Source organism: Callospermophilus lateralis, chromosome 5 (genome assembly GCF_048772815.1).
Source record: "Callospermophilus lateralis isolate mCalLat2 chromosome 5, mCalLat2.hap1, whole genome shotgun sequence".
NCBI lineage: Eukaryota > Metazoa > Chordata > Mammalia > Rodentia > Sciuridae > Callospermophilus > Callospermophilus lateralis.
Window position 1 is genome coordinate 149,981,550 of NC_135309.1, and position 18,404 is coordinate 149,999,953.

The following is an 18,404-nucleotide window of genomic DNA, read 5'->3' on the forward strand; positions in this document are numbered from 1 at the left end:
GCTTACATTTGCTTACGCTTATTTTTTTTTTAAATGCATGTATTCTTGATGGATGTAGTGACTGTATGTGCTGAGGACACTGCAATATTCATATTATATATCTTGAATCTCATCATTTCTATACATCAGGGTTTATCCTTTTTATATAAGAAAATTAATGCTTAAGAGGATAATATAGCTAGAAGTAGTAAAGCCAAAATTTGAAATAAGACTTGTCTGATTTCTTTCGGATGAGCTACATTTTTTTTTTTTTTTTTTTTTAAAGAGAGAGTGAGAGAGAGAGAGAGAGTGAGAGAGAATTTTTTAATATTTATTTTTTAGTTTTCAGCGGACACAACATCGTTGTTTGTATGTGGTGCTGAGGATCGAACCCGGGCCGCTCGCATGCCAGGCAAGCGCGCTACCGCTTGAGCCACATCCCCAGCCCCCGGATGAGCTACATTTTATTCCAAACAATGAGCCCATGCCAGTAGAAGCTGAAGAAAGATCAAGAATGAAACTAATCACTTATGAATCTGGGTAAAGTATTGAACTATCATTTAAATCCATAGGTTCAGTGATGTTTGCTCATATGTTCACTGTGAAAGAGCACACCTTTGGAAATAAAATCAAGAGAGAGAATATATTGGAAGTGCACTAAAGATCTATATGAATCCCTAGGTCAACCTTCAATCCATTTTGGCCCTGGCACCCATAAAACATTTCAGTAAATTTCCTGTTTCTTTTAGCACTATGTGTACCTTTACGGGGCACCAGTCTCTCCAAACAAATGAGGAAAAAAACAAAGCAAATGATCAAAGGAAAAAAATCTATCAGGATGCCTGTTCTATTATACTATGAATAATACAATAACAATTAACAAAATAAATAATTTTAAACTTCTTTTTTGGATAAGTAATACATACATTAATATATTAAAAATATAAAATTGTACAAAGTTAAAAGTCTTAGTATCATCTCTATTTCTGTCCATCCTGTTCCCATTTTTTCACTTAGTTCCAGTCCCATGTGTGTTCCCAGTTAATAATTTTAACTTGTTACTTATGTGTCCTTCTAGGATTTCTTCATGCAAATACTATATACATATATATATGCATGTATATGTATATATGTACTCTGTGTACATATATTTCTCCATCCTTTTAACCCCCAAGTAACATACTGTATGAATCTTTCTTTTTCTCCTTCAATATTGTGTTTTATAGAACTTTTCATATCAGTGCCAAGAGCTTTTTTTTTTTTTAGCTTTATAATATTCCATTTAATGTGTGTACAATTTAAGTAATTCACCATCAATGAATATTTGACTTGTTCCCTATCTTTGGCACAATTAGTTCGTGTTTATTGGATACAATTTACTATATTCTAGGAAAGATGATTATTGCTTTACTTGGATTATTTCACTTAATATAACAACCATTTGAGTTAGATTATAGTATTCTCACTTTTCAGATAAGAAAACAGGGCCAGAAAGGCTAAGCAACTTGCCCAAGATTTGAATACATTGGTGTTTGTCTTCAGAGCACACATTTGTAGTAGTGAAATACAAATTAGCTCCCACCTCCACTTTTTTTTTCCCTTTAGGAAAATTCCTATTGTTATGAAGGAATTTCTAGGTATGTGTTTATTATTGCTCTTCACTGGTTTCTAAGGTTTTTGTTTTTTTTTTCACAAGCATTTAAAGAGGTTGCACAATTCAGTATTTCACTCCTTTCTACTATTTTCTTTCTTTCTTATCTGTTTTTGGTACTGGGTTCTTTACCACTGAACTACATTCCCAGCCCATTTTAATTTTTATTTTGAGACAGGGTCTCACTAAGTTGCTGAGGCTGGCCTCAACGTGAATCCTGCCTCAGCCTCTGCAGGCTCTGGGATCACAGACGTGTGCCACCATGTCCTCCTACTATTCATTCTTTATTCTTTCTTGGTCTGTGGAATATGTAATGATGAATCTCATATATTAAAACATACTTGTTTAAAGACAGTTTAAAGATGTAAATCTTAAAATTTTGGGGCAGCCTGACATTTTCTGAAAGTGAATGATCTTTTTTTTTTTTTTTTTTAAGGGACATTGCATGCTGAACTCTTGGTTGGGGGAAAAAAAAGAAAAGCAAAAGTTTCTCTTAAGCAGCACAAGTTTGAAGTGTAGATCAAATAAGTGACCTTGTCCTTTGATATTCACCCTTCCTTTACAGGACTTCATACAGTACAGTGACAGAACTACCGAAATCTTTGCATTTTACATCTTCCTTCTCAGAGCTGCTTAATGATTCAAATTTAAACCAAATGAAATGTATCTTGGACTTGCAGGCTACTGCCACAATGTACACTGCAGATAACCGAAAAACCCAAATGACATTCAGAAACCCAAACCAATCTGGACTTTCTCCCAAAGTTAGTAAGTGCCTGCCACTATGAAAAACTCTAAGGACAAAACATCTTATCACCTACTGATTGTAACTTGATGCTTTCCATCTTCAGCCATCAGGGCAACCAGGGCAAAAGTTTGTCCAGTGTTGTAAAGGGGAATGACATCTATCTAAAAGGTAAGTGTGAAGTCCTGTGAATATTTCTTAAAACACCTAAACCTTAAACAATATTCTTATTAAAAAACAGGGAGTATTAATCTAGTGACTTCAATTTAAATTACTGCACAGATCATAGTGTTTAGTGCAGTGCCACCAGCAGCGACGGGCAGCATCTTATTAGGTGTAATGATAAAGCATTTTAAAACCATCATTTTACTGAAATCTCCCTTTGGATAAAACATTGCCTGGCAGCCATTTTTCATTCTCCAACTATTCAGACTGTGACACTTTAATGGAAAAAAGATACCACCTGGAATACTTATTAGCTTAAAAGCACTGGCCTGGGAGCCTAAGAAAAGTCACTGTGACTCATGGGCTCCTGAGTGGCTTAACTCCAGAGCCTAAGGCTTTTTTCTTGAGGGCCTGGAGTAGCCTGCCACTAGGGGATGCTGTTGCTTCTTTGCTCCAATTGCTGGCAGGTTCAATTCTGACCACATGGGTCTCAATGCAAGAGAGAAAAGAGGCTTTTACCCTTCCTAAGTGAGTTTGTTTCTCTTAAGCCTCCAAAGTCAGCTGCATCTGTTGGAACAATTCAGAACAAAAAGAAATGGCTAATAAATGAAGTAGCCTTGTAAAAACGTTTTCAAATATCTTCTTGTGGTGGACCAGAACAGCATCCTGATATCATAGTGGCCTGAAAGTTTCACTGGGGCTGTGGATGTTAGCAGTTTTTGAGGTGCTCCTGAGGGAAGTGAGTGCAAGTGGGGAAAAGCTGATGGGTTATAGAGATGAGGAGATGTTTGTGTCCATGCTGACCCTTCCCCAGTCTGGCAGAGATCTGCTTTGCCCCTCTGCTGATTCAGTTTTGGGCCAGACATTATTTGCCAAGGCATGTCAGTGTACCCATTTTGTTAGATATGCAAGTTCTGGTGCTGTATGAACTTGGAAAATCCTGGGTTGGAAAGGTTAAAAAAGTACTTTTAGTGTGGAACATTCAGAACATTTACTTTTCACTGTGCAGAATTTAAGGCTGGGTATGTTCATCAAGAGTCGGGTGGTTTGTCCCCATTTGGCAATGTCTGGAGACAGTTTTGATTGTCATGACTGGGAAAGGGCCTTTTGGCATCTTGTGGGTAGAGACCAAGGATTCTTCTTCTTTTTCTTCTTCTTTTTTTGTACTAGGGATTGAACCTAGGGGTGCTTAACCACTGAGCCACATCCCCAGCCCTTTTTTTATGTTTAATTACAGACAGGGCCTTTCTGAATTGCTTAGGGCCTTGCTAAATTGCTGAGGCTAGGTTTGCACTCTCCCTCCTCCTGCTTTAGCCTCCAAGTCCCTGAGATTACAGGCATGCGCCACCACACCCAGTGAGACCAAGGATTCTAAGCATCCTCCAAAGCATAGGATAGCCCCTCTACTCAAAAAAGAATCATCAGGTTCAAAGGATCAACAGTTTAGAAGTTGACAAAACCTACTCTATTTTATACACATTCCCTTAATTAAACATACTTTTTTTTTTTTTTTTTTTTTGGTGTCTTGCAGCACTAGAATCCTGTGGAATATAGACAGGAAAACTCTGCCCTAAGACTACTCACAATGGTCTAATTGCAGAGTGGTGTGGCCATCTCTTAATACTAATTTCCTTTGACCTCCATTTGTCATTGTTGCCTGGTATCTCTTTGAAATTCTCCTGAATTGGTTTGATGTTGCATGGTTTCTCTGTAATCTTGTTTTCTCTTTTTTGACTTCTCTTCTTGTTCGCTGAATGGGGTGTTTCTTGTAGTTGCATGCTTTATTGTGATCTATCTTTGGAAATCCATGATTTCTGTTATTTTTTTTTTGGGGGGGGGTACCAGGGATTGAACTCAGGGGCACTCGACTACTAAGCCACATCCCAAGCCCTATTTTGTATTTTACTTAGACAGTGTCACTGAGTTGCTTAGTGCAACTGGCTTTGAACTCGCGATCCTCCTATCTCAGCCTCCTGAGCTACTAGAATTATAATCATATGCCATGGTGCCCAGCTTGATTTCTGTTATGTGAATCGGTATCAGTGACTCCACTTATATCCTGTGGATAGGTGGAACCCATGTCTTCCCAAAGAGATCTACATTTTCAATTATATGTTGGATGACTACTCCAAGTAAAAAATGTTTCTTCTCTAAAACTCTTTATCCTTTGACTCATTCTTAAATTCTTCCAATTTTATTAGTTACAGAGACCTGAAAATCAGACTTGAAACCATGTTTAATCACTAAGCTTGTGAGTTTGTCCCCCCCCCCCACCCCCGTTTCCTTTTTTTGTGTCAGGGGTGGAACCCAGGGATTAACCACTGAGCTACATTCCCACTACCCCACCCCCTCTTTTTTTGAGACAGGATCCCACAGAATTGCATAGGGCCTTTCTAAATTGCTGAGGCTGGCTTTGAACTTGTGATCCTCCTGCTTCACTTTCTGAGCTGCTGGGATTACAGAGGTGCACTACCATACCTGGCTCCTTCTGGCCTTTTGTCTACCTCTTCTTAAATGAGACTTTGATTGTCCCTTCTCTGACTTATAGAAATGAATTCCAAGTCATGTGTTCTGTTCCCATTACCACTGTGGCAATCCTTCTAATACAAGCTTTGATTCTTTCTTAAAAATGTATAGTGGGTGAGTTCCCATTGACTGTTGACTTTAGTCTGTATTTCTTATGCTGAAAATCATTCCAGAACATTTAAACCTCTGTTCTAATGGCTCCTCTGTTGAGGTTCCAGTCAGGAGAAATGCTCAAGTAAGGTCCAAGCTTTGGAGAATGGAATGTGCAAGGTACACGGAGAAAGCAAGTGTCTACAAAACATTTAGAATGAAATAATCTTTGATCAACCAGCAGGGAACAATTAAAGTCCTAAATTATCATAGATGCATTGGAATCATTTTCCAGATTAAGCATTATCTAGAAATGTGAGGATATGGTCCTTTATAACATATAAAGAATAAAAGTAAAGAAGGATATAGCCCAAGGCTTCCATTGATTACAGCTCCTAGCCTATCACATATCTTCAGTAAATATCTGTTGAATTAATGGATGAGCACATGAATGAATGAAAAACTATGGTCGCAGAGGCTGTTAGTGTTCTGCTAGTATCCCTCCGCACTCACTTTTTTTTTTTTTAAGAGAGAGAGAATTTTTTAATTTATTTTTTGGCGGACACAACACAACATCTTTGTTTGTATGTGGTGCTGAGGATCGAACCTGGGCCACAAGCATGCCAGGCGAGTGTGCTACTGCTTGAGCCACATCTCCAGCCATCTCTGCACTCACTTCTACATGACAAAGAGAAACACTGCAATCACTTGCAATCTCTACTTCAGGGTCTTTTTTCTCCTTTCTGGCTGGAGTTATGTGCTAGCCGGAAGTGCTAAAGAGCCTGTGAGTTGAGAAGTGGAGAAGCCACCTTCACCAGTAATAGGGTATCGGTGGACAAATATCCCAGTTTCATCATCCTTTAATTAGGCTAACTCTGTGACATGCTCTGTAATATCTCCTAGAGCTCCTCACCGGGACTGAGCTCCAGTTGACCACAGTGGTCACTTGCTTGAGGACTCTTTATTGACTTTCCTTCCCAATCTCACTTCCCCAACCCCAGCAGTGCTTTCTAGGATTATCTCTCAAAACAAAAACAAACAAACAAAAAAAACCCCACTGGTGGTTGATTTCTTGTCTCTGAATCTACAAAACTGAGACAGTTACTGAATGTGGAATTGGACACTGAGGAGCCTATGACATTTGGCATAATGGGATAAAAATTGCAGTTGAATAAAATATATTTCTTCAGGAGCCGGGGACGATCTTCTCTGTGGCAAAATTTTCTTTATACCAATCATTAGATACTGGAGCAAAAGATACAGAAGTTTTTCTCTGGGGCTCCCTTCCCCATTATTTTGAGATTATTGCATAGGGGATGAAAAACTCGTTAAAACTGGAAAACATTCACTAATAAAATGTTATTGTGATATATAATTTTAGTGAATATTATAATAGAATAAGACTTATGATATTATACTCAACTCAGATTTTCTTTTCTACTTAACATTTCAGTCTTTCTTACCTATCATGCCCAAGTGGTTTGCGTATTTTGCTGTATGTATTTGGCCAAACCACACAAATGAAGCTACAGTTTAATAAGAACCTGAAATAAGAAATCTGAAATCTTGTATAAAATCTTTCATAAATTTTGCAAAAGCACTGTTGGAGAACTGCTAGAACCAATGCAACAATGAGATAAACAAGATCTTCATGAACAAATGAAGACCTGCAAGAAGACCAGGCAACAACTGAAGAGGAGAAAATGGAGAAGGATGATGACCTTGATAAGAACCTTCACACAGAGGGATCTACATGTCAAAACACTGAGGGTAGTTCTTGAGAAGTGATGCCCTCAGATGTATGTGCAAAAACTTATGTTCTTCGCGATTATTTTACAAAAGTTAAACATGAAAGCATGGATATTGTGCAATGTTAACCTATATTGTGTTTCGGAAAAAAAAATCATTCGAGAGCATTTCATTTACATTTTAAGTGACAGAAGTACATTTAGATTTACTATAGTTTGTGTGTGTTCCCAGAAGTTCATATGTTGGATGATTAATTTCCACAGGCATATGTCAATGATATTTGGACATTGGGAAGGTAATTAGGATTAGATGGGGGTCTTGAGGGTGAGAAAGAGAGACTCTGGTTAGCAGGATTGTTTTGTTTTACTGTGTGATTCCCTCTGTCAAGTTATGATGCTGCAAGAAGGCCCTCACCAGATACTGAGGCCATACTTTTGATCTTTTCAGCCTTCAGGACTGTAAGCCATAAACTTCTATTTTTTATAAATGACCCAGCCTCAGGTATTGTGTTATAGCAACAGAAAATGGAGGAAGACAAGATCATTTCTATTACAAAGTGTTTAATCCCAAAGTTTAGTTTATAACACTCTTGAGAGAATCATGAAAACATCTGCTCAGTTCAGTACACTGAAACAGGAAGGAGGCTTATCCCTTGCCTTATATAGAATCTCCTTGGATTGAAAGTCATTTAAATATTGAACTGAGAACATTTGCTGTCTTTCCTGATTTACAGATATGTTTCTCTGAAACTTATCTCTAACTTCCAAACAGTCCCAGCTGGCTGTAGTTAAGGTCTGTGAAACTGATAAAATACATCTGGCTTCAAGTCATAGATTAAGTACAGAAGGAGGCTCTTCATGTCTCTGAAGAATCTAGCTGGAGTATGAGCTATGTCTGAGAACCACTTGGTTTATAAATAAGTGCCAAGATAATCCAGAACAGGGAGAAGCAGAGCGAGGACAGCCTGCTGGACTCTTCCTGCCGTTGAAAAGTACCCTTAGAGAGGAAAACTTTTCCCTCTCTTCTGCCTTAAAAGTTTTCCCAAACATGAAGGTAAGATAATAAGTTTATTACTTTTACAAATGAACCTATCTCAAAAGAAAGGTAATTCTTAACTGAAAGAAACCAAAGAAAGATAAAGACATGAAAAAATACAAAAGAAAAAGATCTGAGAGTGACTTAAAAAAATCCTTATTTAAATATATTTTAAATAGTTCAGCTAAAGTGAATTAATTTTCTTTTTTTTTACAGTTAATTATAGGTTTAGAGGGCTGGGAAGAGGGAGTTGGAGACACTGTTTATGAAAGTCCTGGGAAAGCCATAATGTAATACAATAGCACTACTGTTACCTCTTAGGGAAAGATTTTCTCCAGTTTATCTGTCTGTTTTAATTTGGAGCCACGCAATGGGGACCTGATTTGCAGATTTGGAACCTTGGAATTTGAAGTCCTGGATGAAAGGTTAGGATTGTGAGAGTAGAAGATATGAATGGAAGATGGAATGAAACCAAGTTTGCCAAATACACACGTTGGACCGATGCAGAATGGATAAACGTTTTTAAAAAATTACTATTCAACCAAAGGCAAGATCAAAGACATAAATCTCTATTATAGACTGAATTTCTGGGATTCAAAATAAGTTGAAATTGCTAGTTCAATTTTATCGCAAATTTTTGCATTTAAACTTTCAAGTTGTTGCCTTATTGCACTGGAACAATAGTTTTGCAGACCTGGTAACTTCTGGATTTGCTTCTTTGATAACTATGGTCCTCTGTGTACTGAATCCATGCTCACTTACCAATGGGACTGGAGGAGGAGAAATATAGAGGTCTTGTATAACCTTTGCCTCATGTGCAATTAAATAATTAAAAGTTAAACATAAATCACAAAGTTAATTTGTTTAATTTTATGATGCTACGACACCAAGTAATCTAACAAGTTTAGAACTATGAGATAATTTAATCTCTATTACTCTGTCTTCCATTTTTATTTAAAAATTTAGAGCATTTGTTAGCTCAAAAAGAATATTACGCTTTTGCTAAAGTCTTCTAATATGTTTTTTCCTAATATTTGTATTAAGTGTCAATCAATTCCCTTATTTTTCCTATGATGAGACACCTTAATGATTGTTTTATGCTCAACAATGTAGTTCACAGTCATTGATTATTACAGCATTTTAATGTTGTGATAATAAATATATTTTAGTTCTTTAATTGGTTGATAGAATATCAACAATTAATGCAATGATTTCACTTCAAGTTGCATGCAAAATTTCTACCTGAATTTGAAAGCAGATAGTCATATTTTTATAGTAAATCTGAAGGGAAACTTGGGAAAGCCTAAACTGTTAAGACATTAGAAATGGTTTCCATGTTTGACCCTTTTTTTTTTTTTTTTTTTTTTTAGTATTTTTCAAATCGTAGATGGACACAATATTTATTTATTTATTTATTTATTTATTTATTTTTATGTGGTGCTGAAGATCAAACCCAGTGCCTTACACATGCCAGAGGAGTGTGAATCCATCTAATGGAATATTAATTTTTTTGATTATACCTGTTTTGGCTGCTGAGAGTCAAAAGCCAAGAACAATAAGCATTTAGGGCTCTCACATTTTAAAGTATAGGATGCTTTACATTCTGTGCACTACTGTAAAAAAGTAACCCCAAATGTGTCTGGTGACCTTCATGCCATCTCCATTCTCAATAATACACAGGATTTTGTTCCTTAAAGGGTGGAAGATGTAGGAATGGTATTCTATACACACTTGGGAAATTGAAAGTCAGCGTTTAGCAGAGTCAATCACCTTGGCTGTAGAGGCTACAGCTTGAGTATTCAGAGTTTGGTAGGACAAGGATGAGCAGGTATCCTCTGGTTCAGAAGTGGATCTGAGAAGGGAGTCAAGTGTGGGTTTTTAGGGATTGTGCTTGAGATGTTGACCACCTGCAGGATGAAGCAACCCCAACAATGGTATAGTGTGGAAAGCACTGTAGGGGGCAGGCAGTGATGACAGTCAGGAATGAGGAACAAAGAGATGAGTCATTTGTGCCAGGGAGGTGAGTTGTGGATGCCTGGTAGGGAGTCCACAGTGAAGAGGAAGAATCGGCATCTAAACATCTGACAACCCTGATTTACCATCCTGGACTCCAGTGGGATCAGTCAAGCAAGATCCTTTCTGACCCTTTTCCCTCTCACTCCTGCTGCTCTGGCCTTGAAGAAGACAAAGAGAGAAAGGGTAAGTGGGGAAGTAAAGTAAGAGGTAGGAATTTTGACGTGCACCTTACCACTCCCCCATTATGTGTACCTAGGAGATAGGAAGGAGTGAGGAATTTTAAACTAATATAAATTGAAGTTAGAATTTTTAATTTCTGAAAATGTGACTATTTGTTAATGCTTAAGAGTGGTCAATAAAATACAAATGTGTTTTCCCAGGGGCAGGAAAAAATAAGTTGACAGCACAGAGAAAAGGCACATTGTTGAAAAACGAAAACAAAAACAAAAACAAAAAACCCCATGTAGGTCATAATTAAAAAAAACAAACAAACAAAAACTTAGATGATTATATGCCTCACATGTTTGTTGAAAACTCAGAAAAGTATTTATAACTTCTTTACTCATTTCCAGGTTGCTCACAGCTCCTTGATACCTTTCTACCTTCCTGAAGGTGCTAGTTAGGATAATAGAAAGATTTGTAGAGCTATAAAAGCTAGATATAGGCAAGTAGGATTTTTACAACTGAAAGGAAGATACCTAATTAGAGGATGGGTGATTTGGGAAGGCTAGTGGAAGATTCTGGAAAAATTGTTGGGAAGACACTCCATCGATACAGTGAGGAAAAAGAGGTTCTTGGGAAGAAAACAAAAGATATTGGCCTCTGGAAATGTGGGATAAGCAATTTTAAGGACTTGTACACTGAGTTATGAGTTATTTGATATACTTAGAGAATCACTTGTAAAAAAATGAATTATACTCACCACCTCAACCTTTAAGTTTTCAGTAAAAGGAAAATACATGTAACTGAAAATAAGATAATGGAAATGATCTATAATTTTACAACCAGAAATAAACTTTTATTATTTGTTCTATTTTTTTTTCTAGATTTAGTTTTTCTTTAATGTGCTTGATTTTTCAAATGAAATGTAACCCCATTTTACATACATTTTTGTAACTTGTCAGGTCCTCAATATTTAGATTTGTGCTATCCCATAAAGATGATGATAACAGGCCTCAGGGGTGTTTTAAACACAGAGGGAGCTGCCCACAGAACTAAAGCTGAGAACCGCCCCCTGCCTGAGGCTGTCCCTCAACTTTTGCTTACTCATTCCCAGAGCTCATTTCCCTATTAACATCACAGCCATCATCACTGATGCTTCTTCCAAATTTTCTCCCCTCGGGTGTCCTCTAGGATGCTAAAGTTAGAGATGAGGAAGTGGAGAAAGGAATTAAAAGATGGTGGGCCCTCAGGAAATGCTGGAGGCCCTTTAACTCTACTATTTTCCATTTGTCAGTCTGTGGTCTGGCCCAGACCCTAGTTGTCTTTACAGAAATGAACAGTGGGAGGTGTGGCCCAGAGAATTACATCAATTTTTACCCTAAAATTATTTATTTTACAAATTAAGTAAATATTGTATATATCTGTGCTCATCATCTTTTAAAATAGGTCCACGTTGTGGAATGGCTCAGTTGAGCTAATGAATATCTATGTATTATCTCACATACTTACATTTTGGTGAGAACACTTAAAATCTACTCTCGTGATAATTATCAAGAATGCAATACATTGCTATTAACTATAGTCACCATGTTGTACACCAGATTTCTTGAACTTATTTTTCTTATCTAATCGAAATTTCATATCCTTTTACCACAGTCTCCCCAACAACCCTCCCCACCCCACCCCACCTTCTCAGTCCTGATGATTCTTTCTACTTCTGTGAATTCAATATTTTTAGATTGTTAAGTATGACATTTACCTTTTTGTGCTTGGCTTATTTCATTTAATGCAATGACCTCTAGGATCATCTGTTGTTGCAAATGACAGGTTTTCCTTCTTTTTTTTTTTTTTTTTTTTTAAGATTTTATTCCATTGCACATAGTTTGAGAGCAATACACATACATATGAATGTCTTGGTTTTCAACTCATTAATGAAATGAAATCTAAAGTAATGCTTTATTCTTTTTCTTCTCCAGACAATAAGCTTATTCATTTTTGTGGGATTTATAGGAGAGTTCCAAGTTTTTTCAAGGTAAGAATTATTTGGATTGTGTGTGAAAATCATTAAAAAATATTAAGAAAATTTTTTAGTGTGGTCTAATTCTTAGGTTGCAGCTTGAGAGTATTTATTCCTACAACATGTTTTTTTTTGTCTGTCTTATTTTTAGAAAAATTGGTGGCATCAAAAGAGTGTTTTATTATTCTTTTACTTTACTTTTTTTTCCCTGTAAGTAAGAAACTTAAAGACTAAAACATCTCAAAGGTTTTGTCCTGGTACCACGATTTTACCTGTGACTCAGAGAATCCCAGCAGATTCACACATCCTAGAGTACTATTTGATCTTTAAGTGTAATCCTTGCAAAACATTTTATGGATTTTAAAAGTTGAGAGTTTTCTTAGAAAATGGTTTTATCATCTCTTAGGACCTGGAAAAGCAAACATCATCCACCTCTGACTTTTTTGTTTGTTTGTTTGTTTTGTTTTTACTGTCAGGGTGATGGGAACAGGTCAGGTCATTTTATGGAACAATTAGAATATGTGTCAGGGCTGTGCTAGGACCTGGGGATGCTGAGAAGTTAGAAGGCCCTTAGTGTCTACTGGATGACTCAGATCCTGAGATGGTTCTTTGCAATGTGAGTGTACTAAGGGTCCTGCACAGGATGATGTAGGGAAGTCCAAGCTAGCTTTCAGTCCTACATCTCTGTATTTGGGGAACACCTTTGCTTTTCACTGGGACACAAAATAGACAACAGTAAGTTCAGATTGTTTAAGGGTCAAATATACTCAGTTATTGATGCCATAGGAAAACTGGTTACCAAGGTTGATTCCATAAAAGAACTTGAGGTGCATATAATAGAGAAAGGGATTGATTATTTTCAGGGTAATCAACAGTCTTAAGGTATGCAAACATCACCTTGATTCAAATGTTTTTTCCAACAATTCCTAGATGTGCTAGGAATTCAGAAGCCAAAAATCCTGGTCCCTTTATTTTTTGGCAAGTCAATTTTTTAGGACTAATCCAATGTCCTCCTTCATAGAGTTGAGCAGTGTATGAGAGCCAACTCTCTGTTTCCTGCGTGTACTTTATTTGAGTGGAATTATTTAAGCTCAAATTGCTGCACTTGGGCATGTGCTTGAAGAGTAGCCTAAATAAGCATGGTAATGTTTAAATATAAATTACTGTCACTTTAGCCTTTGCTAGCTTTTAAGAGACTGTTTCTCATAGGGTCTTATTAGAGCTAATTATTTCTCAGTTAAGTTTTTGGATAACTCTTCAACTCATTATGCAGAACCCTCTCAAAAACCTATTAACTTCCTCCTGTATATTCTCATCTACCCTCCCAGTTCTGAGCACTCTTTTCTCTCTGTTTCCATAACACAGAGATGTTACGATAACATCTGTGCTATCATATCTACTAGATTAGATCTGTTGTCCTATGATTGAACATTTGTATCTGTATCCTTCCCTCTATCAACAATGAGCTACCTCTTTTATTATTTTTACAACTTTGGTGTCTTAACAGTACCTCACACACAGTAGATGTTTAATAAATGTCATTCTCTAATAAGCCCGTTTTTTATGCTTTTGAATACTCTTAATATTCCTTAGGAAAAAATATTTTTTGAAGTGTTTTTGATTATTCTTGCCTATTCTTTGTGTTCCCTGGCTTATCTTCTTGTGTTTTATCATGGACATTTTGAAACTACCACAAGTGCCTCTTCTCCAGTCAACTGCCAGTGGGATTCCTATGGCCCTTGGTCAGAATGCAGTGGCTGTACCAAGACTCAGGTAGGACAACACTAAACTTTGTATTTGGTTACTTATATGCAGAAACAGCTTAAGTATGGCCAAAATGACGTGAAATTTTAATCTTCATAAAATTAGTGCTAGTGTTTTTTTTTGATAATTATTTTAGTAGTTTTGAAGGGAAAAAGTATGACTTAAGTTTAATGATATTATAAAAAAGTAATTTCTACATTTGTTTTTCATGAAGAAAAGTCTTTCTAGATCTTGTCTGTGGCAAGAAAGCTTATGGGCTAAAAATTAAAAGCAACTCACTAACTTTATTAGAGAAATAGAAATAGCATGAAATGAAATTAGTAGATAATCTAAAATCAGTTTCATTTCCATCATTTCAACTTTTCTTCTTATTTTAAACACACACTAGCAAATAACAAAATGGTTGCTTTGTTTTACTTCACAAATAATGACCAACCATAAAAAAATCAACTTTTTTTTTTTTTTTTGCAATATTTTAAAGTTTAATTCCCAAAGAGTACAAATAAAATACTAGAATTGACCTGGATATTATATAGTCACTCTAAAGATATGTTTTGTTTTCTTTTATAAGACATTCATTGAAGAAAATACAGAGATGTGTAAGGAAAGAAAACAGTATTCATAATTTTACTATTTAGGAGAAACATATATCAGTATTTGAGTATTTACTTTAGCTTAATTTCCATGTGTTTGTAATTTTAAAAAATAGGATTATCTCATCAGAGTATTTTTGTATTATACCATTTTAACCTAACATACTGTCAACAAGGTACAAGAATAATGAGGCAAAAGTCAAAGAAACACCGAGAACATGAAACATTTTTATAATTTAAAAACAAGAAAGAACTCTAAGTAGACAGAGTATTTTTTTTTTCTTTGAGCGAAGGTCATCATGCAATGATTATAAAGCAACATTTTTTTTATTCAGAAAGAGACAAGTGAAAAATGAAAAAGGGGTCACAAGACCAGAACTTGACAGGTGAGAATGAGCCTGTGCAGAGTGGGTGGCGTTGGGGGCACCGTCGTGGATGGAGAGAGCAAACACTCCTTATACAAACGACAGGATCCATGCTTTGGAACCTCAGGAAAGGAGCCTTTGAAAAATCAATTAAAAACAGAAACTAAAAATGTATTAAGCTGCTTTGTTAAGTTCCATTCCTCTTTCATGGTTCCTCTGCTTAGATCACTGAAAAAAGCCAGAGTCAGCTCCAATTGATGCAAATTTATTCAGAACTCAAAGTTTATGATGCTTATACCAAGGAATCCCCACTTGTAGCCTAAGTCAGGGAGGATGGATAAATTCAAAGTTGGTTGATATACCCAGTCTTCCCTGTTGGTCTTCGCTCAAGGTGTAAGTATTCTGAAAGTGATGTTTGGCTCGTTTTTTATTAATGGAGGAAGGGTGAAGAAGGGAGAAATGCTAAAAGATACATCTCTGTTTCTGGTGGATAGGGAAATGATTTTGTAGATCTTTTTTGGGGTGAGGGGACAGTGGTACCCAGGATTGAACTCAGGGGCATTCCACCAGTGCTGTGAGGGGGCAAAATTGCAACGTATGCAGTCGAGTGGAGAAATAATGAATGTCCATGCACTTCTGCCCCTTTCAATGCTTTATTCACTCAAATTACTCAATACAGTTTCACTCTATAGGTTCTTAATCAAGAAAACGACAATCCTTAATGCTAGGCACTGCAATAGACATAATCAATTCACAGCAAACAATTCTAGATTAATTAATTCACAGCAAACAATTCTAGATTAATTCTAAGCACTGCAAAAACACACTTAATCATGATAGGCTAATGACAGACATTCCTTCTTCGTGCTAAGTTCAAAAGTCTTAAGCCTTAGGCTTCATGTCCAGCAGATGCACACTTACTCAGACCGTGGTGACCAGGTCCTGAACCAAGGCAGGCTTTTCCTGGGGTGGAGCGGAAGACCCGTTGAAGAGGAGATCATAGGGAGGAGTCTCGGCTCTCAAGGATCACTCAGAGGTTCAGGAACCCTGACAATTGATGGGATGTCAGGTCCTCTTCAGGCTCTCCAGCTCGAGTGCATCCTTGTTTCGGCTGGCTGAATCCCTGTTCATTTGCTCTATAATTTATACTAAATTTTGGGGGGTTTTGACCTTGCCTTTCAATCCTTATCAGCTACCACCAGATTTCTCAGTGACATCATTTACCCTGAGGTCATGAAATTAGGTCTGGTGGTCTCCACCCTGATCTTCTCACCTTTCCCTCAGGTGAGGACAGCCTGCCTGAGGCTACACTCTCTTTATCAGGGTGAGGGAAAGTAACTTGTCTGAGGCCATACTGGAGGGATCCGTGGATGTGCCTGGTAAGACTGCAGGTTTCAAACTGGAGTTTTTAAAATGGAGTTGCTTAGGCTCAGGCCTAAGGCAATCCTAACAACAAGTAAGCCACATCCCAGTCCTATTTTGTATTTTATTTAGAGATAGGGTCTCACTGAGTTGCTTAGCCCCTTGCTTTTGCTGAGGCTGGCTTTGAACTTGGGATTCTCCTGCTTCAGCCTCCCCAGCCACTGGGATTAGAGGCGTATATCACAGCGCCTGGCCTAGATCTTTATTTTTGTTTAATATTAGAGATATGTCTTTATACTGATTGAGGAATCATGAATTTTAGGACAAATTAGTTTTAAGTTTTTCATTTAGCTTGATAATTCCCTCAATTTACCATCAGAGGTGCATTTTTCACATATTTCCCATTTTACAGGTTAATGCTTTTGTTTGTCTAGTAAAATTTCATTGTAATCCTTTGGGCCACTTAGGTTGTCTTGTAAACTGGGCCTCCATGTTAGTATATTTCTCTCTGGGTTAGTTTCCTTGCCTTTTTAAAAAAGGTCTACGGTTCAGCTCAAATCACCTGCTACCATTTTTCTGAAGGTGAGCCTAACTCCTCTTCACCTTAATTCCCCTTCCCAGCCACCCTTACTTTCACTCCAGTAAAATTTACTTCACCATTTCTAATTTAATTAACTCTTGTTAGATAGCCTTGGTCAAAACATTTTACGTTGTAATCTATTTGCTTATGTGTGTACCCAGTTAAGCTTCACTCTTTCAGGTTTACGTTTTCAAAGAATCATTTAAAAAAGGTTTTTGTTTTTTCCCCACTTAAACCTGAAAATAAATATAAAGCTGGGAGCTCTCTCTAAATAGTAATCCAAGTGTCACTGAACTGAAGGACAAGAAGATCTATGCATTCCATCCATTAGTTTTTTAGGTTTTACTTATGTAGAACACCAGGACAATTTCCTGGATATTGTTTTGCAAATTGTGTTAATTCTTCTCAGATATATAAAAATGTATGTGTATATTTTTGTAGAGCTGGGGATTGAACCCAAGGCTTCATGAATGCGAGGCAAACACTATGGCTGGCTGAGCCACTTGCTCAGCTCCCCTCTCACATTTTAGTACTCAGAAAAAGGAAATTACAGATAAAAAGATAAAGACACTCTCTATTTTGTGTTTAGACTCGCACACGCTCAATCGCTGTTTATGGGCAGCATGGGGGCCAACCTTGTGCCGGAAGTGCTTTTGAAACACGGTCATGTGAACCGACGCAGGGGTGTCCTACAGAAGAGGGCTGTGGAGAACGTTTCAGGTGTTTTTCAGGTAATTTGTTTTTCATAGGGTCAGACCACAAATTGAAATGCTATTTGTTTTACTTGCTCAATATTTGTTTGTTGATTTTTACTGAATTTATGTTGGCTGATAAATTCATTTCCCCCAAATATCAGAAAGATTTTTGTGATATATTATCACACTTTCAGCTATCATTCCTCCAAAGGCAAGGGAGGCATCTGATTATAAAAGTGGGAATATTATTTGAAGAAGATTATGCCTTATAATGGGCCTAAACCGTTCTCTTAAAAAATATTTTTATTATTGATGGATCTTTATTTTATTTATTTATACGCAGTGCTGAGAATCGAACCCAGTGCCTCACACATGCTATGCAAGTACTCTACCACTGAGTTACAACTCCAGTCCCCAAACAGTTCTTAACATTGCATTTTTGTTAAAGAGGCAGAGGGGGTATGGTATATACATGAGATTGAGCAAAAGTGATGTTCCTGCACACATAATTATGTTTACAAGAAAAGTATCTCTAATTAGCCAACCAAGGAATGATATGGCTCACACCATGCATGATGTGTTTTGGCATTGAATATTATTTGACTTATTGTCTCTGTTGCATTCATGCAATTAGATTAATTCTATAACTTTTAATAAAAATGTACTACTCTTTTTATAATCCAAATATGGTGATGGGGGATGAATATAGAAATGAAACACATAGCTTCTTCTCAAAAGTATTAAATTTTCAGGGTCAGGATAGTATATAAAGAATCCCTGTGTTAGAAAATCCTCTTTTGGTTTCAAAATCCAAACCAAATGATAACTGCTTTGGGAAGTATTCCCTAAACCTTCAACTGGTGGACATAATTAACAAATCACTTCTGTGTTCACTGTGTATCTCATACTC

The 18,404-nt window shown here is 36.8% G+C and overlaps 1 protein-coding gene across 1 annotated transcript in view; it reads left to right on the forward strand.

Annotated features, from left to right (window-relative positions):
- The first annotated feature begins 7,889 nt into the window (after positions 1-7,889).
- C7 (complement C7) overlaps positions 7,890-18,404 on the forward strand; it is a 47,386-nt gene continuing 36,871 nt past the window's right edge. The window contains exons 1-4 of the mRNA XM_076856208.2: positions 7,890-7,958; positions 12,095-12,150; positions 13,833-13,908; positions 17,389-17,530. Of these exons, the coding sequence (XP_076712323.2) occupies positions 7,953-7,958; positions 12,095-12,150; positions 13,833-13,908; positions 17,389-17,530 (280 nt within the window). The 5' untranslated portion in view covers positions 7,890-7,952. The remainder of the gene's footprint in view (positions 7,959-12,094; positions 12,151-13,832; positions 13,909-17,388; positions 17,531-18,404) is intronic.